Here is a 23,230-nt window from a genome sequence, read left to right as displayed (position 1 = left end):
CGCCCCCTGACAAAGGCTCTTCAGATCAGGCTATAAGGAGTTTCACTGCCTTCTGAAGGCAGTGGGATGGCTAGATTATTGAAGCAGAAGAGTAACAGTTGCATCATGAATTATAAAAACGACGGCTCTGGAGGTAAGATCAGTTAGGGTTTTTTTTTTTTTTTTTTTCTTTTTAAAGGAAACCAGGCAAGAAACAATGGGATCTCAGCTGAAATAGACGAGGTGGTTACTGAGAGATAGCACCTTGTCCAACCCATAGGGCTTCAGGGATGGATTAGATGTAGGTGTCAGGAGAGGATTTGAGGAAGTTCCTGGCCTGGCTGTCTTGGGTGTATGATGGAGTGACAGGGGTTGCGTTTTGTGCCACTTGACTCTGCCCCTGGCCACCCCTGATTGGACCTTACAAACGTTTAGTTCAAACATAAAAATGGGCCGGACACAGTAGCTCATACTTGTAATCCCAGCACTTTGGGAGGCAGAGGCGAGGCGGGAGGGCTGCTTGAGCCCAGGAGTTCGACATCGGCCTGAGCAACACAGTGAGACCTTGTCTCAAAACACAAAACAAAAACAAACAAAAAACAAATATAAAAATACCCAGAGGGAAAACTGAAGGCAGTGGTTACCATTACAACGTGTTCTTGTTAGGGGTATATGTGGCCTTAGATTCATCGTGAACTTTTAAATTACAAAATAAAAGCTGATTTTCTATGCAAGATAGGAAATTATCGACTTGTGTAACATCTCAGTGAGCACACGGGCGTCATATTATTTTCTGTACTTTGCTGTGTGTTTGAACCACATAGCAAAAGAATGTTGGCGACAGGAATTGGAAAAGCAAGAAAGTACATACAAGAAAGGCTCTGCGCTCTATAAAGGGGTTAAATGAGAAAGCGGCGGGGGCAGGGAACAGTGTGACGGTCAGTCTTTGTGTGTGCACACTACGCGTGCAGAGAGGAGACTCCTCGGGAGACCCCTCGGGAGACAAGGACCCGGCTGTGTGTGCGCAGTGCGGGGGTAAAGCGGGTGGAGGGGAGCTGGGGCGGGGGAGGAGGTGCGCGCCGCGGAAGTCTCCCCCACCCCCACCCCGCCCCCGATCACGTCCCTTCCCCCCGCCCTCCTCCCTCCGTGACGCCACCTCCCGTCTCCAGGTAACGTGGGGGGTTAAACAACGCGGCCGGAAGGCAGCCGCTGCCTGCCGGGCCTTCTCTTCTGCGACCGTTGATTTTCAGACATTGAGCGCCATGCCCTTGCCTCTGCTGCCGGGCAACAGCTTCAACCGCAACGTGAGTAGGCAAGGCGTCGAGTAGGCAAGGCGTCTGAGGTCACGGCTCCCGGCTGGAGGCTGGGGTCTAGGCAGGGTCCTGGCCTGGCCACCTCCGCGGACTCTCCTGGAGGCCCCCTGCTGCTGCCCTGGGTTGGTTGCAGCTTGGACCAAACTTTATAGGCCCCTCTTCCCATCGCCAAATGCATCTGAATGTTTTTCCTAATTTAGAAACATATAGAGTCCTTATGGGTGGCAGGACCCTCCAAGGTAACCAATAATGATGATAACCATCGAGCATTTAATGTGTGTCAGGTGCAGTGCTTTAATCACCTCATGCAGCATCCAATATCCCAGCAGCCCTTTGAATTAGGTAGTTTTTCCCCCCATTTTACTATTGAGGAAACTGAGGCAGAGAGCTACACAGTCTCATTGGTGAAGCTGGGTTTCTTTCAAGCAACCTTATCTCCACAGCCCAGAAGCCTAATCATTAGCCCCAGCATCCTGTGTGAAAAAAAAGTTGTTTCAATTACCAAATCGAAGAAATCCGGCACTATAAAGAGGGGTAGGTGGCAGATAAGAGTTCTATCAGCCTGTAAAGTTTACTCCCAAACTTTATAGAGACAGGCACCCAAACATGGAGGGATTTTTTTCCCCTCTATTTAGAAGTGGGAGGGGCCATTTCTTTTTTTCTTTTTGAGATGGAGTCTGGCTCTGTTGCCCAGGTTACAGTGCAGTGGGGCGATCTCGGCTTACTGCAGCCTCCCACTCCCGGGTTGAAGCGATTCTCCTGCCTCAGCCTCCCGAGTAGCTGGGATTACAGGCGCCCACCACCACACCCGGCTAATTTTTGTATTTTTAGTAGAGATGGGGGAGTTTCACCATGTTGGCCTCGGCCTCCTGAAGTGCTGGGATTACAGGCTGAGCCACAGCGCCAGCCCCGGAAGGGTCCATTTCAAAAGAAGATGAAGGTACAGAATACAGCAACACAACACAAAAAACCCCGAGCATGAAAGAACTTTTGCTAATAAATAGCACCTCATTTAAACAACAGCAGGAAAATGATTCAGGCTTTTGTTTACACTGTTTACTACTCGTTACTTGGGTCTCCCAGCTGTGTCTGCAGAAGAAGGTAATTCCCAATTAGACAAGAGGGAATTAGATGGAGTCACTCAAGGCAATTGTGTAAACCTTTGATAACTTTAGCAAGCAGATAGCAGACTGAAGTTTTTGGCTTTATAGTTTCCGAACGGTGTCTGCAGCTAAGTCGTTGGCCCTAAAGTACCACTTTTCTTTGTAGCTTCAGGCCATTGAATTCTGACCCCCACATATCTGGTGAGTCCAACTTTGAACACTGATTTGTGCATTTGTTGGTTGATGGGTAGAGGTTGGCCTTCCAGCATTGCATTGCCCTTTGGTGAGTATAAGCCAGCCATGCAAATAAGAAACGCCCCTGAGAGACGGGCATAAAAACAGATTCCAGGAGTAAAGACGCATGTTGTGTAAAAGTAATTTGAATTAAAAAATGATAGTAAAGCCTACAGCTTTTTGCCCAGCAACACTTCTGATTACCAATCCCCATCTCCTGCAGAAGTATCATAGCTCTTACGTGCAAGTGATTAAGGATGGGAAGGAAAAACAGTGGTTGGATGGGTTATTTTTAAATCTGCAAGGTTCTGAGTGTGTTTTTGCTTTTTAAAACACTTTTAAAATGGTGAAGTACAACACATATGCAGAAAGAGGCACAATGGATGATCACAAAATGAATATCAAGAAATTAAATATGGGGGCTGGGTGTAGTGGCTCATACCTATAATCTCAGCACTTTGGGAGACGGCGGTGGAAGGATCCCTTGAGCATAGGCGTTCAGGACGAGCATGGACAATATAATAAGACCTCGTCTCTACAAAAATTTAACATAATTAGCCAAGTGTGGTGGCATATGCCTGTAGTCCCAGCTAGTCTGGAGGCTGAGGTGGGAGAGTCACTTGAGCCTGGAAGGTCGAGGCTGCAGTGAGCCATGATTACATCACTGTACTCCAACCTAGGCAAGAGCCAGACACTGCCTCTAAATAAATAAATAAATAAATAAAATGTTACCAGTTCTCCATAAAATGTTGCCAGATTTAGCAAATAAAAAGACACATCTCAAATATTGCATGGAACCTATTTATGCGAAAGGATTATTTGTTGTTTACCAAATTTAACTGAGCATCTTGTATTTTAAGTGACTACTCTACCTATACACTTTCTGTTCATAATACCTTCCCTGCTCTCCAGATGTAACCACTGTCCTGGCTCCTATCACTGTAATTAGGCTTTGCTTGCCTTTGAAACTTTTATCAATGAAATGTTTGGTGTTTATTTTTTTATGACTGGCTTTTTTAGCTCAACATTGTATTCATTAGATTTGTCCATGTGGCTATCTGTAGAGGTAGTTTGTACATTTTTATTACTCTGTAGTATTGCATTGTGTGATTTTCACAATATTTATATATACATTTTAGTCTTGATAAATATTTGGCTTGTTTAGGATTGTTAAGAATAGTTTTACTGTGACTATTTTTTTTCGTGTCTTTTGGTAGGATTGCTAGATCACACAGTATTCATATGTTCAACTTGCTGTCAAAGTGATTATACTACTTAAATTCCCACCAGCATTTTCTGTTCCTGTTGCTCCACATTCTAACACTTGGTACTGTTAGTCTTTTCAATTTTTGGAATATTTTGGTTGGTGGGTGTAGCAACTCTTTGTAGTTATAATCTGCACTTCCTGATTTCTAATGAAATTGAGCATGTTCTACACATTTGTTGGTCATTTGTATGACCATTTATGGTCACTGCTTTTTTTTTTTTTTTTAAGATAAGGTCTCACTCTGTTGCCCAGGCTAGAGTGCAGTGGTGTGATCTTGGCTCAGTGCAACCTCCGCCTCCCGGGTTCAGGCAATTCTCCTGCCTCAGCCTTTCAAGTAGCTTGGATCACAGGTATGCAGCACCATGCCTGGTTAATTTTTTTTTTTTTTTTGTATTTTTAGTAGAGACAGGGTTGCACCATGTTGGCCAGGCTGGTCTTGAACTCCTGACCTCAAGCGATCCGCCCGCTTCAGCCTCCCAAAGTGCTGGGATTGCAGGCGTGAGTCACCGCGCCTGGCTTTATTTGTATGACCATTTATTGGTCGCTACTTTTTTGTGTAGTACCTACTTATCTCTTGTCTAATTTTTACTGGGTCGTCTGCCTATTTCTTAGTGATTTGTAGAAGTTCTATATAAATTTTGGATATCTTCCTGTTAGTAGTTGGACTTTTCCCTCTCCTAATGATGTTTTAGATGAATAATTTTTGGAAAAGATTACTCTTTCTCTATGTCTCTGCAGAGCCACCTTTGTCAAAACTCAAGCATCCATCTACGTGTGGGTCTATTTCTAGGCTCATGAGTATTTAGAACATTTATTTACTTTATGCTTGAGAACAATGGGAGTGTGTGTGTGTATGTGCGTGTGTAATAGAGAATGACAATATACTTATTAGACACCTTGGACTGTCATTCAACAAGTCAGTATTTATTTATTGAGTATCCTAGTATGTGCCAAAATTAAGTGACTGCATTTAGAAAATTGTTACTCTAGCCTTGGTACTAAACGCACTGTGTGTTGCCCAAAGATTAATATTTTAAAAACTTGTACTTAGTTAAAATATCGGATGTTCTCTGGCATAGAATGGTCAGAAAGTAAGTAAAGCTGTATCTGGCCTTTTCATCTCCCCCCCCCACACCCCACCACTTGCTGAATTAAATTACCAAGTGAAAAACCTTGGCCTCCTGTAGATAGCATAATTACTTGGCTGTTTGGACTTAAAATTATAACACAGCTAACTTTTATTGCTTTTCCATAGAAATTGAAAAGGAACTTATGTGCCCCCTTACTTAGCTGCCAGTGGTCAGTCATAGGCAATAGATGGATTTCTGTCTGCAGCTAGGTGATATGCAACCTGTATTTCTCTCTCTGAAATACAAGAAATATTGTGCCTTCTAAAATATGAAGATTTGTAACTCTGATGATATTAAAGTTATTTTGATATGAGTTGAAAACCTTTGGGAAAGATCACAACTGAATTCCAGATACACTATATCTTTTTTCCAACAATTTCCATGCTGAACTTGTATTGAGCAAGAGAATCTTGGACATATTGTTAAAATGAGAATATTAAAATTAAAAGGACCATTTCCAGCCAAAGCCAAAAATTCTTTCTACAGTATTTTGGTTGTGTAGATCATCCTGATCCTGACTATCTCTAATGAGTGATGAGGAGCTCGCTCTTTCTGCTTTTTTTTTTTGAGATGGAGTCTTGCTCTGTCAGCCAGGCTGGAGTGCAATGGCATGATCTCGGCTTACTGCAACCTCTGCCTCCCAGGTTCAGGCGATTCTCCTGCTTCAGCCTCTCAAGTAGCTGTGACTACTACAGGTGCCCGCCACCATGCCTGGCTAATTTTTATATTTTCAGTAGAGATGGTTTTTTTTTTTTTTTTTTGAGACCATGCCCAGCTAATTTTTTTTTTTCTATTTTTCGTAGAGACGGGGTTTCACCATGTTGACCAGGATGGTCTCGATCTCTTGACCTCATGATCCACCCACCTCGGCCTCCCAAAGTGCTGGGATTACAGGCGTGAGCCACCGCGCCCGGCCGAGATGGGGTTTTATCATGTTGGTCAGGATGGTCTCGAACTCCTGACCCCAGGTGATTCACCCGCCTCAGCCTCTGAAAGTGCTAGGATTATAGGCATGGCCGCTCTTTTTGCTTTCAATGAAGCTATCTTGCCACCATCTTAGGAGAGTTTGCTGTAAATAGCCCATCATCTAATTTGCAGTGAAGCAAAGTCCTTAAGAAGAAAGAAAACATATTTGAATTCACAGCAATAAAAGAAAATAAAATAAGAATTTAATGATTCATGACCAGCATTTTTCTTTCTTTTTTTTTTTAGACAGAGTTTCACTCGTGTTGCCTAGGCTGGAGTGCAATGGCAAGATCTTGGCTCACTGCAACCTCCGCCTTATGGGTTCAAGTGATTCTCCTGCCTTAGTCTCCTGAGTAGCTGGGATTACAGGCACCCGCCACCATGCCCGGCTAATTTTATATTTTTAGTAGAGCTGGGGTTTCTCCATGTTGGTCAGGCTGGTCTCGAACTCCTGATCTCAGGTTATTCGCCTGCCTCAGCTTCCCAAAGTGCTGGGATTACAGGCATGAGCCACTATGCCCTGCCCTTTTTTTTTTTTTTAAGGAAAAAATAAGAAAAAGAAATGAGTGGGATAGAGTAAAGAATTAGAGTGTATTATACTTGAGAAGAGTTAATTGTTTCATGGACTTGTTTTTCCTTCCTGTGTGTGCTTGTGTATGTATGTGAACTGGCCTGCATTATATGCCTGTTACTGTGGTTGTGCAATCAGCATTTGAAAAACACTCATTCAAGCCACCTCCATCAATTTTTTTTTTTTGAGATACAGTCTTGCTATTTCTCGCAGGCTGAAGTGCAGTGGCACAATCACAGCTCACAGTTCACTGCATGCAGCCTCAGCCTCCCAGGCTCAAGACATCCTCCCACCTCTGTTACCCCAGTAGCTGGGACTACAGGCGTGTGCCACCATGCCCAGCTAATTTTTAAAATTATTATTTATAGAGATGGGGTCTCACTATATTGTCCAGACTGGGCAATTCTTATTTAAATTCAGATCTTCAGCTTCTTTGAAGGTCAGATCTCATCTCTCACCCTTCAGGCAGCCTCATCAGCCTTTCTCAATATACTTTTTTAAGTTTTTTGAGGTAAATTTCATGTACCATGAAATTTAATCACTATTTGAAAGTATAAAATTCAGTGGAACTTAGTACATTCACACCATTGTGCAGTTATCATCTCTAACTAGTTTCAAAACATTTTCATCACCTCAAATCTCAATCTTTTTACCCCGAGCAGTCTTTGAAATGATTTTCAGGTCTTAGAGAATTCCTGCATAAAAACTATATCTATAGCCCATGGTACATTAGAACAGTCTGTAATAATAAATAAATAATTACACAAAAAGATGTTTAACATCATAGCTATTAGGGAAATAAAAATTAAAATCGATGAGATACCACTATATACCTGTTAAAATGGCTCAAATCCAAAACACAATAGCAGTTGCTTACAAAGATTTGGAATAACAGGGATTCTCACTCATTTTTGGTGGGAATGCAAAATGGTAATTTCTTATAAAGTTAAACACATACCTGCCATATGGCCAGTTCCCAATTTATGTGAAGTAAATAAATTCCCATAAATAATTTGGGGTTACACTTGAAATAAGCACACATCAATTTCATTTTCAACTGGAATGAGAATATTGTAGATATACTAATCCAATAATAATTGTCTTTTTAAAGTAAAGAGTTGTAGTTTTCTGTGTATCTCTGGATTTCAGCCAACTTATTTACCTACTCTTCCCTTTCTCACAAAGGGTATCAACCGTAAAGCAAGTGTGAATATAGTAGAGGAAGCTTCAGGTTGTCTTGTGGTAAAATTTCCTACTTGATTTATTTTTTCTTTTTACCTTATCCAAGTAGGCCTAAAAGTTCTCTATAGCTTCTATTATAGAGGGTGCTATTAAGGAATGGTATATGGTATATAGCATGAACAAGAGTAGTATTCTCCCATATTTAAAACTGAAAAGGACTTTTCACCAGCTTTTTTGAGGGGAAAAAAACAAAATAAGCAGTCTAGCTTACCTTTGTTTCCTTTTCATACATTCAAAAAAACTTCAGTCAGCATAAGATAAACATGTTAAAGAATTCAAGATTATTTCCGTTTATATCTAAGATGGAATTGACTTTTTCAAAAAGTAGGCTAAGATGACTCAGTTTAAATAAAGGTTGTAAATTCATTGTAATTAATGCCGTTTACAGCATGAGAATGTATTGACAATGTTATGTAATAAAGCTACTAAAATCATGACAAAGCATTATGAGTAAAAATATAACCTAAGATATAATTTTACACAAGACTTAAAAATTAAGTTCTTTTACTGACTGACATGATTGGGCTTAAAGATAGGTAGTTACAAAATTATAATCTTGATTTCTTTATACACCTGTATGTATGTAAGAGTCTTATTTTTTAAAAGCTAAAAATAAATAATTAAATGTACCTCTCCACTCTGAATCTGTGTTTGTATTTTCTCACATAAATAATTCTGGGTCAAACTTGAAATAAGCATCTATCAGTTTCATTTTCAACTGGAATGAGAAGCTTTCTGGCCTTCTTTTTGATATTTGTTAAACAAGAAAAGCTTTGCTTGCAGGTATAAGGAGTTGAAAATTATAGCAAAATGGTCATTGCTTCCCTGTGAATGGCAGGATGCTTGCTTTCATGTAATTTGTAACTGGCCATATGGTAGGTATGAAATAAGAAATTATCATTTTGTATTCCCACCAGCAATGATTGAGAACTTCTGTTATTACAAATCTTTGTGAGCAATTGATGTTGTCAGTGTTTTGAATTTTAGCCGTTTTAATAGGTATATAGTGGTATTTCCTCTTTTCTCTCTCTCTCTTTTATTTTTATTTTTTTTTGAGACAGAGTCTCTCTCTGTCACCCAGGTTGGCGTGCAGTGGTGAGTTCTTGGCTCACTGCAACCTCTGCTTCCCAGGTTCAAGTGATTCTTCTGCCTTAGACTCCAGAGTAGCTGGGATTACAGGCATGTGCCACCACGCCTGGCTAATTTTTGCATTTTTGGTAGAGACAGGGTTTTACCATGTTGGCCAGGCTGGTCTTGTACTCCTGACCTCAGGTGATCCACCCACGTTGGCCTCCCAAAGTGCTGGATTACAGGCCTGAGCCACTCTGCTCAGCCTGGTATCTCCTCTTGATTTTAATTTTTATTTCCCTAATGGCTATGATGTTGAACACCTTTTTATGTGCTTATTTGCCATCTGTATATCCCCTTTGGTGAAATGTCTTCTACTAATTTTTAATTGTGGTATTTCCTTACTGCTGAGTTTTGAAGGTAATTTTTAATATATTCTGGATACAAGTTGGATGCAAATCCATTATTGAATGTACGGTCTGTAAATATTTAGTTCCAGTCTATGACTTGAATTTTCATTCTCTTAAAGCAAGGCTAAAGAATATGTACATATATTTAAGGATAAAATATAACATGAGTTCAAAAACTGTTATTTCCAATGCAAATTAAGGAGTATAGGGTTTTTATTTCTTTGATTTTATATATTTACATGAAATCTTGCTTCATAAGTACATTAACTTAATTACTTATCCTAACATAAATAAAAATGTACAACTATATAATACTTTTGTATTAATAATTATTATTAACAATTTGAGTTTTGAAAATAGTTTAAGATTTCTTTGTAGCTATTTCTGTTGTGAAGGTATATCCCACCGGGAACGTACTGTCAAATTACTTGGTTTTAGTTTCATTTAAATGATTGCTGTCAATATGGTTAAGTCACCAATTCGGTATCCAGTTAGGTTCATTTGTTTCATGGTGCTTTTGATTCTGAAATTTAAAAAAGCATTTGTATGGTTTCAAAGTCAAATTTGCAAAGTAAGTTACTTTCAGAGAGGTCCAGCTTTTATCCCTGTCTCTTCAATCTTATTCTCTCCCTCTCTCCATAATAACTTAAAAAAAAAAAAACTCTATTTAGTTTGGGGTTATCCTCTTTCTCTTCTTCCTTCTCTTCTTTCTTTTTTTTCTAGATTTTTAAAACAGTAAATTGTTAAATATATTCACATGTTCCCTTTTTATTAAATAAGTAGTAGCATACTCTATACATTGTCTTGGACCTTCCTTTTTTCATTTTAACAGTATGTCTTGGATGTCACTTCATAGTAGTATATGAGGCTCTTCCTCATTTCTTTTTACAGTTACATAGTACTCCATTGTGTAGACTTAACAATAGTTTATTCAACCCATCCGCTTTTGATGTACAGCTGTATTATTTCCAGTCTTTTGTTATTATCAAATAATGTTGCAGTAAATAGCCAAAGTGTACTTCACAAGACACTATCAAAAAAGTGAAAATGCAGACCACAGTGTGGGAGGAAATATTTATAAAGCATATTATCTGATAAGGGACTAGATTCAGAATATATAAAGAACTCTCAAAACTCAATAATAAAAAGGTGAATAATCCAGTTTTGGTTGTACGGGATTTTTGGGCAAACAAACCAATTGATGTCTACTATGCCAGGTCACAGGATAGTTTTGATTTAAAGATTTCTGTCACTTTGTTCCCAGTGACTATTAAAATATCCCTGAAATAGCATGATTTCAGATTGAGCCTCTTACTGAAGCAGCCATCCATACTGTGGAAATAACATATTCCATTGCTATTCCAAAATGTTCATTTGAAGTTCAGAAATTAGAGTGTCTTTGCCTATGTAGGATTCAAACACCTAATTTTGGTCACTGTGCATTCTGTACGGAACTTCATAGCTCTGTCACCTAGGGTACATTTGAGTATAAGTCACAGTGGCCAGGTGTGGTGTCTCATGCCTATAATCCCAGCACTGTGGGAGATCCAGGCGGGTGGATCACCTGAGATCAGGAGTTTGAGACCAGCTTGGCCAACATGGTGAAACCCTGTCTCTACTAAAAATACAAAAATTAGCCGGGCATGGTGGCATGTGCCTTTAGTCCCAGCTATTCGGGAGACTGAGGCAGGAGAATCGCTTGAAGCCAGGAGGTAGAGGTTGCAGTGGGCCGAGATCGTGCCATTGCACTCCAGCCTGGGCGACAAGAGTGAGACTCCATCTCTAAAAATAAAATAAGTTACAGAATACCTAACAATGGTTTAAGCCAAATTAATTTTTTCGTATCATAAGAACTTTAGAGTTGTGACAGTTTCAGGTTTAGGTAGTAACTGATGAATGTCAAAGAACTCAGGCTCTTTTGATCTCTGCATTCTGCCATCTTCAGAATGTTGGCTTTTCTTTCTTAAGCTTGTGACCTCATAGTGGCAAAATAGTTGGCTCAGTTCCAGTCATCACAACTACATGTAAACATGTTCAAGACAAGCAGGAAGGAGAGGAAGGGAAAACAGCTCTTCTTATATCAGAAAACAAAATGTGTTCCAGGAGCCCCCCCCCAATAGATTCCCTCCTTCCATCTTTGCTAAAAGGAATGCTGGGAAATTATCTTGATTTTTTTTCACCATCTACTTTTGGAGGTGGGAAAAGGAAAAGAAGGTTCAATAGTACTGTTAATAATGACCAACAGGCCGGGCACAGTGGCTCACGCCTGTAATCTCAGCACGTTGGGAGGCCGAGGCAGGCAGATCATGAGGTCAAGAGTTCGAGACCAGCCTGGCCAACATGGTGAAACCCTGTCTCTACTAAGGATACAAAATGTTGGCTGGGCGTGGTGGTATGTACCTGTAATCCTAGCTACTCGGGAGGCTGAGGCCGGAGAATTGCTGGAACCCGGGAGGCAGAGGTTGCAGTGAGCCAAGATTGCGCCATTGCATGCCAGCCTCAGCGACATGACGAGATGCTGTCTCAGAAAATATTATATAATAATAATAATGGCCAACAAACTTTGTCTGCCACACCAGCCACAGACAATACCTGTGAGTCTGGTATTGTCAGACTTAGTAGTATCTCTTTTATTACAATTTCTTTGTGTTTTTAAATTATACAAGTAACACATGAATATGTCATCATTGCAAAAGATTCCACGAATACCATTCTTTCTAAACTATCTTCTTTTCGATAATGGAAAATAAGCCTAATACTCCAGTTAATCCAGCATGTTCACACTTTGTCCTTTGGGTATATTTTGGACTTTTCCACTAAATTATTAATTTGTCCCCTTGCCTGATAGCAGTGTAACCGGATTTGCAGCTTGGGCTCCAGGCTCCGGTTCTTGGCTTCCTTTGCTCGAAGAATCGAGCAGAGAGCCTTACCCTCACCGTGAGTGTTCCAGCTCCAAATAAGCATTCACGGACCTAGAGAGTGAGCAGCAATGCCGTTTATTGAGCAAGCGAAAGTAAGAGCTTCCAGAGCATGGAAGGGTGGAAGGGAGCCCAAGAGGGTTGCCATTGCTGGCCAGGGCTGCCTGGGCTTATATCTGCAAGTAAATCTGAGTTGCTCAGTGTCTGTCCCCTAGTCCTGTGTGGGGAGAGGGCTTGTGACCATGAGTCACCTCATCTCTCCTCTGAGTTGCTGAGTGTGTGCCCTTTAGTCCTGTGTAGGGAGGGCCTTGTGGCTACGAGTCACCTAATCTCTCCTTCTGGTGGTTTCTTCCTAGTTTCTGTTGAACTTGCTAGCAGTATTGGAATGTGGTTGAACAGCTAACGGATACTTTGAACGCAGCCTCCTGATATAGTTGAAGTACCTGTGTTGACCTTTTCCCATGTTAGGATTTCCAAAAGATTCCTTATTTACCCAAAAGGTTTTATTACCTCAGTAGCATCCTTCTGCCTCTTCCTTTTCCCATCTAGATCCTGACCTTCCCTCAAAACTTGGCTCTAATCCCCTCCTCATTAAAGCCTTCCCTGATCTTCTCAGCAAGAACCATCTGTGTACATAACCTTGCATGCTCATATTGCCCATTTACTGTGTTATTTCCTGTGTTGTGTTTTGTGTTCCTTATGTGTGATCGTGGCAGTCCTCAGCTGACTAAGAAAGTGTGATTGGTAGCTCTTTGGGTTGCCCTTCATGTTCTCAGTGCCTTCCTTACACAAAGCGAGTCCTTAATAGGTGATTGTCTGTTGCTGCCTCTACCTGCAGCAGCCATGATTAAAACATAGATGGGGATAAACACAGTCTGGGGGAATTATCTCTGGAATTAGTTTCCTGCTCATGTCTTCCGCTGCTGCTGTGGAACAAAATAGCTCTTATTTTTGCAATGGTGAATATAAAGGAGGAAAAAAGTCATTTGCTTTTGTGGCTTAAATAGGTGATAAGCTTCTCAGGATGCATGGTTTATACAAAGCAGCCAGGGCAGCATGAAGATGTCCCTATCTAAATTGTGACTCAAAGCCCCTCTGTGGCCTCTTGTGCCATGCTGAGGGGTATTTTTCTCTCTCTCATTGGCATCCAGTTTGGGTTTTCCTGGAAGCAGCAGGTTTGTCTATGCATATTCATCAGTCAGGACTTCTAAGGAGACCATTCTCCCCACACTGGGATTCCAGCTATGCTAATGGTACAAATGTACAGGGATTTCTTAGGCTATTTCCTGGGGGGAGTTTATTCTGTTTCTGCAGTTGCAGAAAGGGCAGAGCCAACTTCTTGCAGAGGGGGGATTCCCTAAAGCAAAGGGAATTGAGAGGTGGGCATTTTTACACCCGTTACCCAGGCCCCTGGGTGCTCAAATTCTACCTGGCGACTCCGGTGTGGCAAAGTGACCAGCTTGACCAGCTGAAGACTAAACAAACCCTTTGCTTTCCTAATGATGTGTTTGATATTCCAAAGGAGGGAATAGTCAAAACCACTAGATTTTTATTGGGGATTGGAGGGATTAGGTCAGTTGCATGGTTTACCTGTAATTTAGACTACCTTTCCTTCTTCACATGAATTTGGTAATTGAAGCTTACTGTTCTGTCAGATTCAAGCAGAGATGTTTATTTAATCATTTACAGGTCTATTTCCATATCATTTCGGTTAGAGTTCAGTCATTTGTTGCTCAGCTGTTTTCAGATCTAAACTTTATAAAAGGCATTTGAGTAGAGCCTCTCCTAGTGACCAAGGAAAGTGGACCTTCTCTTTCCTTTGTTTTAAATTGAAGTTTTTATTGAAATCATTGTAAATGAACATACATGTAGATTCACTTAAGAAAGAATACAGAGAGGTCCTGTTTACCCCTCATCCCATTTGCCCCAGTGGTAACATTTTTCCTTTCTTTTCTTTTCTTTTTTTTTTAATTGCATTTTAGGTTTTGGGGTACATGCGAAGAACAGGCAAGATAGTTGCATAGGTACACACGTGGCTTTTTTTGTTTTTAAGATAGGGTCTTGCTCTGTCACCCAGGCTGGAGTGCAGTGGCATAATCATAGTTCACTGCACCCTCGACCTCCCTGGATTAATTGATCTTCCTGCCTCAGCCCCTTGAGTAGCCAGGACTGCAGGTGCACACCACCATGTCTGGCTAACTTCTAGAGTTGGGGGGAGGGTCTTGCTATGCTGCCCAGGCTTGTCTCAAACTCTTGGGCTCAAGTGATCTGTCTGTCTCGGCCCCTGGAAGTGTTGAGATTACAGGTGTGAGCCACTGTGCCCAGCTCATTTTTCAAAGCTGTAGTATAATATCACAATCAGTATCTTGACATTGATATACTCCACTGATCTCATTCAGATTTTCCCAGCTTTACTCGTATTCATTTGTATGTTAGTATGTGTGTATTTAGCCTATACATTTCATCACATGTGTAGATTTTTGTGGCTACCACCACAGTAAAGGTACAGAAGAGTTTTATCACCACAGGGATTCCTTATGTTGCCCTTTTTTAACCACACCTCCCTCCCTTCCACCAACTCCCTGGACCCTACCATTCCTAACCCCTGGCAACAATGAATCTGTTTTCCATTTCTAAAATTTTGCTATTTCAAAATGTTACGTGAATGGAATCATAAAGTATGTACCTTTTGGAATTTGTTTTTTCCACTTGGTGTAAGTCTCTGGGGATTTATCGAGGTTGTTGCGCGTATCAACTGTTCATTCACTTTTACTACTGAGTAATAGTTCGTGTATGTATCACAGTTTCTTTACATTTGCCTTTTGAAGGTCATTGGGACTATTTCTAGTTTTTAGCTATTATGAATAAAGATGCTGTGAACATGTATGTATAGGTTTTTGTGTGAGCATACATTTTCATTTCTCTGGGATAAGGGCCCAAGAGTGCAATTGCATGTTATATGATACTTACATGTTTAATTTTATGAAAAGACTATCAAACTATTTTTGAGAGCAAATTACCATTTTACATTACCCACAACAATATATTGTGATCTAGTTTCTTTGCGCCCTGGTCAGCATTTGGTGTTGTCACTATTTTTATTTTAGCTGTCTGATAGGTATGTAGTGATATCTCATTATGGGTTTAGTTGGCATTTCTCTGATGGTTAATCAATTGAATATCTTTTCATGTGCTTATTTGTCATCTGTTTATCCACCTAAGTGAAATGTCTGTTTATGTCTTTTGCTTATTTCTAACTGGATTGTTTTTTACTAAGTTTTTTTTTGAGACAGAGTCTCACTCTGTTGCCCAGACTAGAGTACAGTGGCATGATCTTGGCTTACTGGAACCTCTGCCTCCCAGGTTCAAGTGACTTATGCTTCAGGCCTCCCAAGTAGTTGGGATTACAGGGAAGAGCCACTGTGCCCAGCCTTGTTTTTTTTTTTTTTTCCACTATTTTGAGAATTCTTTATGCATTCTGGATACTAGTTCTTTGAGATGTGGTTTGTACATATTTCCTCCCAGTCTATGGCTTATCTTTTCATCCTGTTAACAGTGTTTTTTGTAGAGCCGAAGTTTCTAATTTTGATAAGGTCTAATCTATCACATTTTTCTTTTATGAGTTATGCTTTTGGTGTCAAGTTTAAGGGCTCTCTGCCTAGTCCTGTATCATGAAGATTGTCTCCTGTGGTGGTTTATTTTGAGACAGGGTCTCATTTTGTTGCCCAAGCTGGAATGCAGTGGTATAATCTTGGCTCACTGCAGCTTCAACCTCCCAGGTTCAAGCAGTCCTCCTGCCTCAGCCTCCCAATAGCTGAGACAACAGGTGTGCACCATCATGCTAGGCTATCATTTTTTTTTTGTTTTTTTTTGTAGAGACAGAGTTTCACCATGTTGCCTAGGCTTGTCTCAAACTCCTGTGCTCAAGAGAATCACCTGCCTCAGCCTCCCACAGTGCTAAGATTAAAGTTGTGAGCCACTGCGCCTGGTCTCCTGTGCTGTTGTTGTTGCTTTTTTCCCTGAAGGATTTATTTATTTAGTTTTGCATTTTATATTCGAGTCTGTGATCTGCTGGGCATGATGGCTCATGCCTATAATCCCAGCATTTTGGGAGGCTGAGGTGGGAGGATTGCTTGAGGCCTGGAGTTCAAGACCAGCCTGGGCAACATAAGGAGACTTTGACTCTACAAAAATAATAATACAAAAAAGCTTGGTGTGGTGTCGTGCACCTGTGGTCCCAACTACTTGGGAGGCTGAGGTGGGAGGATGGCTTGGGCCTAAGAGGTGGAGGCTGCAGTGAGCTGTGGTCACACTACTGTATTCCATTCTGGGGGACAGTGTTTGACCCTGTCTCAAAAAAAAAAAAACCTGTTAAAACTTAAAAGCCTAATTAACTTAAAAGGCTTTTAAGTTAATTTTTATATAAGTTGTGAGATCTAGGTTGTGATGAACTTTTTTGGCCTATGGATGTCCAGTTACTCAAGCACCATCTGTTCTAAAGGCTATCCTTCCATTGAATTGCTTTTGAATCTTTACAAAACCATTCGAGCTTATTCATGTGGGTTGCCTTTGAGTTGTCTGTTTCCTTGATCACTGTGTCTATCCCTGTGCCATTGCCACACAGTTTTTATTACTATAGCTGTATAGTAAACCTTAATATCAGGTTCAGTGATTCCTCCCATTTTATTTTTCTTTGTCAAGGTTATTTGTCTTTTTTAAAATTTTTCCTTATATATAAAGAAAATTTCTCTTTAAATCATTTAATCTTTTTCTGCTAAAAAAAGATAGCTTTTAGAGACTACATGCATTGGTTTGTAATGCTTTCTCCTGCAAGTAATGGAATACCTGACCAATAGTGGTTTAAACAAGCAGGGATTTATTTTTTTCACTGAGCAGGAAGTCTGGAAGTGTTACCAATGGAGGGTGTCCATGTTCTTGGCATATTGAACAAAGAATTGGACAAAATGCTCAAACAAAGCAAGGAAAGAATGAAGCACCAAAAGTAGAGATTTATTGAAAACAAAAGTACAGTGTGGACCAGGTGGAGCATAGGGGCTCAAGAGCCTCTTTACAGAATTTTCTGGGGTTTAAATACCCTCTAGAGGTTTCCCATTGGTTACTTGATGTAGACCCTATCAAGTAATAGTGGCCTGCAATCAGTTTGATTGGTTGCAGAAAAGCAACCAGTCAGAGGCTGCAGTGAGGTTACAAAGGTTATACCCTATGCAAGTATCTGATTGGTTGTGGGAAACAGTCAGAGGCTAAAGTGAAGTTACATAGTTACATGCAAAAAATGCAGAGTAACTCTCTGCAACCAATCAGAGATACTTTTGATTTTTCATCTACCATGAAGGAAAAGGTTGGGGTGGGATTGCAAAGGGGGTAGCCTACCTCCAGTCCTTTTGTTACTTAGGGGTGGAAAGTTGTGCTTTTCCTTTTGATTTAGTTCCAGAAGTCAGCATGAACTGGCTTTAAGTTTCCTGCCTCCAGACCCTATTCTCTTGCCTCCCAGGTAGTTGGCTGCTGGCACATGTTTAGAGGCTTAACTTTGTCTCAGCCAACATTTCTGCAATCCTGCCCATGATCCCAAGGTGGCTGCCACAGCTCCAGGGATCATGTATACATTTCAAGAGAAGAGGTGAGTGAGGGCAAGGTGATCTGCATCTGTCCCTTGGCTCAAGAGAGCAAAAGTCCTTCATAGAATTCCAAAACAGACTCCTGAAAAAGAGGCTGAGGAAACAAGTGGAAGCATTTAGCTTTTTCTGGAGATTTTAAATGAAGACTTGTAAGGGAGAAGAAATTTGGGAATGTCTGTATGAATCAGCTATAATGAGCCAGTGTTTTCAATTTACTTTGGGGAAAATCTTTAGAATTCTTTATTGATTGGTGCCTTGAGTTGAATTATTTAGAGAAAAAATATTAGAGCCTTGTGAGAAAGATTCTGCACATCTCTAGATCTTATTGATTTAAATTTTTTCACTCTACTGATTTAAATATATTATTAAATATATAAAATCAATCTTATTGTTATATTGAGTTGGTGGCTAAGAATCATGAGCACAACACTTTTTCAAGTTAGTTTTGGAAAGAAAGGAAAATTAGCTTGAAAATGTTTGAGGTTTTCTTTGACATGCTTTTTAAATTTGCACATTTGGTGTTAGTTTTTGAGTGATTTAGCTTAATTAATAAATAATGGTAGCTTTCATGCTCTTATAGTCTTACACTCTCAGATCCCAGTATACCTGAGGCAATTTTGTTATTTTCTCTGAGAGGCTCACAGAGAGCCTCTTTTGAATGACTTTTTATTCTCCATAGAAGTACAGAAAAGAAGAAAAGATAAAATGAATTTCTAAAATAAATATTAGATGAAAGAGGAAAAAAACCTACACTATTCATAGAATAGAAGCAAATTAGTTCAGAACCTGATCAGGCAGAAATATCTAAGAATGATAGTTTTAGATAATTCTATATCAAATTTTCTATTAACCTCAAAAAATAGAAAAATAAGGTTTGTTAATGTTTATCAAAATATTAAATATTAACTGTCTCTCTTCAGTTCCCAAATTTCCAGTAACTGCTGGTGACTGTAGAGGGATTGCTACAGCACTCTCTTTTAATACTTCCCTAGCTTTTAAGGGATTGAGTCTAGATCCAATTATCTGGTCTATTTCCTCCCTTCCAGATCATGGTGGATGTTTTTGCTATTATATTTGCCAAAAGCAAAAGTAACAATTCAATCCGATGACTTAAACAAGGAGACATCTATTACTTTTCTCAAAAAAGCACAAAGAATATTAGGCCTAATGCTTAAGGGCTCAGGTATTGGGTTTGTATCCCGGATTCACCATTTATACTAGTTGAGTGACTTTGGGCGAATTACTAAAACTCTGTCTCTCAGAATCCCCATCTAGGCTGGGCGCAGTGACTATAATCCTAGCACTTTGGGAGGCTGAGGTTGGCAGATCACTTGAGCCCAGGAGTTTGAGACCAGCCTAGGCAACATGGTGAAACCCCGTCTCTGAAAAAAATACAAAAATTAGGCAGGTGTGGTGGCATGCACCTGAGGTTCCAGCTATTCAGGAGGCTGAGGTGGGAGGATCGCTTGAGCCCAGGAGGTCAAGGCTGTAGTGCGCCTTGATTGCACCACTGCACTCCAGCCTGAGCTACAGAGTAAGACCATGGATCAAAAAAAAAAAAAAAAAAAAGACTCCTCATGTACAAAATGGGGATGATGATAGAATATAGGTAGAGATTTTCTCTCTGAGGATTAAGAGCATTAAAAAAATGTGCATATCTCATTTATTAATGAGATTAACTATATTTTAGTATGTTTATTGGCTATTTCCACTTCCTTTTTCTGTAAAGTGCCTTTTCAAATCCATTGCCCATCTTTCCACTGGGTTTTCCCTTTTTTTTGTACATATATATGCGATATAGAGCAGTATTTCCATATCTGTATACAATGTGTAATGAGCAAATCAAGCATATTTATCACCTCAAATATTTATCATTTCTTTGTTTTGGAAACATTCAAAATCTTCTCTTCTAGATTTTTGAAAATATGTAATAAATTATAGTTAACCATATTCACCCTACAGAGCTACAGAACACTAGCATTCATTTCATCTGTCTACTGTAATTTTTTATCTGTTAACCAACCTCTCTCCACCTCCTCTCCTTCTCGTTTCCACCCTTTAATGCCTCCATTGATTAAGAGAATTTGATGTGGCTAGACATGGTGGGTTACACTTGTAATCCCACCACTTTAGGAGGCTGAGGTGAGCAGATCACTTGAGCCCAGGAGTTCAAGATCAGTCTGGTCAACATGGTGAAACCTCATCTTTACAAAAAATACAGAACTTAGCAGGGTGTGGTAGTGTGAACCTGTAGTCCCAAGCTACTCAGGAGGCTGAGGCGGGAGGACAGCTTGAGCCCAGGAGGTCAAGGCCGCAGTGAACTGTGATTGTGCCACTGCACTCCAGCTTGGGTGACAGAGCAAGACCCTGTCTCAAAAAAAAAAAAAAGTTTAATGTTTTTTAAGTGCTTAGAACAGTGCTACAATTGTTAGCTGTCATGGCAACAGAAATGACATTTACATCTGCTTATCTAGCTCATGGTAGTCCTAGTAAGCTGTCAAATTCTTACCAAGCACCTCATTCTTCCTGCCTTTGCCTTGTGGTTGTCGAGCATCTGGGCTGTTGAGTGTAACCTAGAAAGAAACAAGAGACTGCTGTTCTGGAATTCTGAAATAGAGATTGCAAACAGATCAACAGCTCCTGATGTAGATGACTATAGCCAGCTTCTCAGTTTGGATTAACTTTACGGTTTCTGTAGCGGCCTTGATAACTAATTGATTAATTAACCTACGCATGTGCTAAAATTGCCCTTCCAATTTTTAGCAATGAAGTAGGGGTGCTGGTATTAGGTTTTAATTTGATATGAAGCAGAGAGTCTGGATTTGACTGCCACCTTTCCAACAGTGGTGGAATGGGAGTCAGGGAGTTGAGATGCCAAGGAGCACTGATCTAGGAATAGTTATGCTCCTAACTTTATCATTTGCTAAGACACTTGCTAATTTCCTTGAATTGAGACTGAGTACCAATTTAGTCACTATAGCAAAGGAAAAGTTGCCATGCCATCTTAAGAGGCTGTAATGGCAAATCTCAAGCTTGTGTATGTGTGTAGGGTGTGTGTGTGGGGCAAATATTTTAAACAAGTGCCCTATGGACTGTTACATCATATCAGACAAATTCTCAACGTGTTTGTTTCTAAAGTATAGAATTCTGAATTGAAATTTCAAGTTAATACTCTAATAGTGCAAAAATGGAGTTTTGTATGCTACGTCAATTAGAGTAACAATAGCAATTAGCATCACTGAACTTAAAAAAAGTGTGTGTTTTGTTGTTTTGAGTTTGTGCGAATTCACAACTCACAAGTCCAGAGTTTTGGAGATGTTTTAGTAATAGTTCTTTTCATGCTAAAAACATTATGTAATTAGGTGTGACTGATTTTATTTTGTTTAGCAAGAGAATTGGAAATATTTAACAAGTATCTGGCTAATACTTTTTGAGTAGAGAATTTGCTCATAAATTTAGTAGCAACTCAGTTGAATGAACTGCATTCTGACTTTGATATATTTTGGTTTCTCTTCAATTTTTATAGTATCAGTGGATTTTATGGGCCCCACATGCTTCCACACAACTCTGTTGACCTTGGTGGGTTTTAATGTTTAAAATTAAAGGGCCCTGTCATATGATATTCTTAGTTATTGTTACTATTATAGTTGGACAAAGATGTGCTGGTAAGAGTTTGTAGCAATTGTGTGTGTGTGTATGCGCATGCGCACGTGTGTGTGTGTGTGTGTGTGTGTGTATGTATGCGGGGGTGGGGGTGGTGTTGGGTGTTCAGTGGCTGCTGCCCCCTCAAAGCAGCAAGCATGTAGCTGCCCAATGGGTTCTTCTTACCCACTGCCCAGATAATGGCTGATTTATGAAGAAGGAGGAACTGCATTAAAGTTACATACACTCAGAGCCAGCTAAATGGGAGACCAGAGTTTTATTACTCAAATCAGTCTCCCTGAAAATTTGGAGACAGAGGTTTTTAAGAGATAGTTTGGCAGGCAGGGGCCTAGGGAATGGGGAATGCTGATTGGTTGGTTCAGAGATGACATCATAGGGAGTTGAAGCTGCCCTCTTGCACTGAGTTAATTCCTGGATGGGGACTACAGACCAAATGAGCCAGTTTACCTGTCTGGGTGGTGCCAGCTGATCCATCAGAATGAAGGGTCTGAAAAATACCTTGAACACCAGTCTTAGGTTTTATGATAGTAATGTTATCTATGGGAGAAGTTTGGGAGGTTAGGAATCTTGTGGCCTCTGGCTGCGTGACTCCTAAGCCATAATTTCTTATCTTGTGGTTAATTTATTAGTTTTACAGAGGCAATCCAGTGCCCCGGCAAGGAAGGGGGGTTTGTTTCGGGGAGGGGCTGTTATCATCTTTGTTTTAAATTTAAACTATAAATTCCTCCCAAAGTTAGTTTGGCCTATGCCCAGGAATGAATACCTTAGAGGTTAGAAGCATGATGGAGTCAGTTAGGTACCATTTCTTTTACTGCCATCATTTTTGCAAAGGCATTTTCAGACATCTCTCTTCTGCCCTTGTGTTTTCTAGCCCCTTATCTTCCTTGTGCAGCTGTGGTGGTGACCAGGAAGGGAAGGCTAGCCTTGTGGAGGGTGCTTTCACTTCAATCCACCTCTTCAGCCTTCTTTAGAAATAACAACAGAAATGGGCCTTATACCCCGTAAGATGTCATTTAAGTGTCTGATTTTGCTATTTAAGGCTCTCTGTGGATTGATTTCCATATCAACTGTTCAACATTTATGTCCCATAACTATAGGAAATGCTGCTGTATCTAGCTGGGCCAACATGCTTCAGGGTCTTTTCTCTTACTCTGCCCAAATTCACTGCATGGTTCAAGGCTTACTTTAAGACTCAAATTCTACATGAATATTTCTCTGGCATCTACCACTCCATAGTATACTCCTTTGAATTCCTATAGCCTAATCTATATGCATAGGGTCCGCTACAGTGGGTTGCCCAAAAAATAAATCTTAAAAGTAGATGGTATGGTTTAAGTTGAAGAACTATTGACTCATACCTATCAGGCCCTGTGTTAAATGTTGAATGAGAAATAAGACAGACTGTGGCCCTGCTTCCATGGAACTAAGAGGAACAGTGTTAAAAGTGAAGTTTGACAGAGGAATGATGATCAGATAATTTATACATGTTCCTGGAGTAAATATTATGACCAGTAATGTCATAGAAGTGGAGATAAATCTATAAATCTATTTGTGGATGAGAACATATAAGCTCTTAGGTTGGTTAGTAAGGGAGTCATACTTGGTCCCTTTTTTTTTTGAGATGGAGTCTCACTCTGTCACCCAGGCTGCAGTGCAATGGTGCGATCTTGGCTTACTGCACCCTCCACCTCCCAGGTTCAAGCGATCCTCCTGCCTCAGCCTGTTGGGTA

The 23,230-nt window shown here is 40.2% G+C and overlaps 1 protein-coding gene across 4 annotated transcripts in view; it reads left to right on the top strand.

Annotated features, from left to right (window-relative positions):
• The first annotated feature begins 908 nt into the window (after positions 1–908).
• The window catches only part of EFHC2 (EF-hand domain containing 2), a 190,539-nt gene continuing 168,217 nt past the window's right edge, over positions 909–23,230 (top strand). For 2 of the 4 annotated variants that reach the window (XM_078363733.1, XM_035288340.3), the window contains exon 1: positions 909–1,014. Coding sequence is in view for 2 of the 4 variants with exons in the window: in XM_035288341.3 (XP_035144232.1) it covers positions 1,242–1,283 (42 nt within the window). In the remaining 2 variants the exon portion in view is untranslated. Of the gene's footprint in view, positions 1,015–1,155; positions 1,284–23,230 lie in introns of those variants that run through there. The other 2 variants (XM_035288341.3, XM_035288339.3) reach the window with 1 other exon arrangement.

This window comes from Callithrix jacchus, chromosome X (assembly GCF_049354715.1).
Source record: "Callithrix jacchus isolate 240 chromosome X, calJac240_pri, whole genome shotgun sequence".
NCBI classification, from domain to species: domain Eukaryota; kingdom Metazoa; phylum Chordata; class Mammalia; order Primates; family Cebidae; genus Callithrix; species Callithrix jacchus.
Note: the sequence above shows the minus strand (reverse complement) of the source record. Positions and strands in the feature narration are given on the sequence as shown.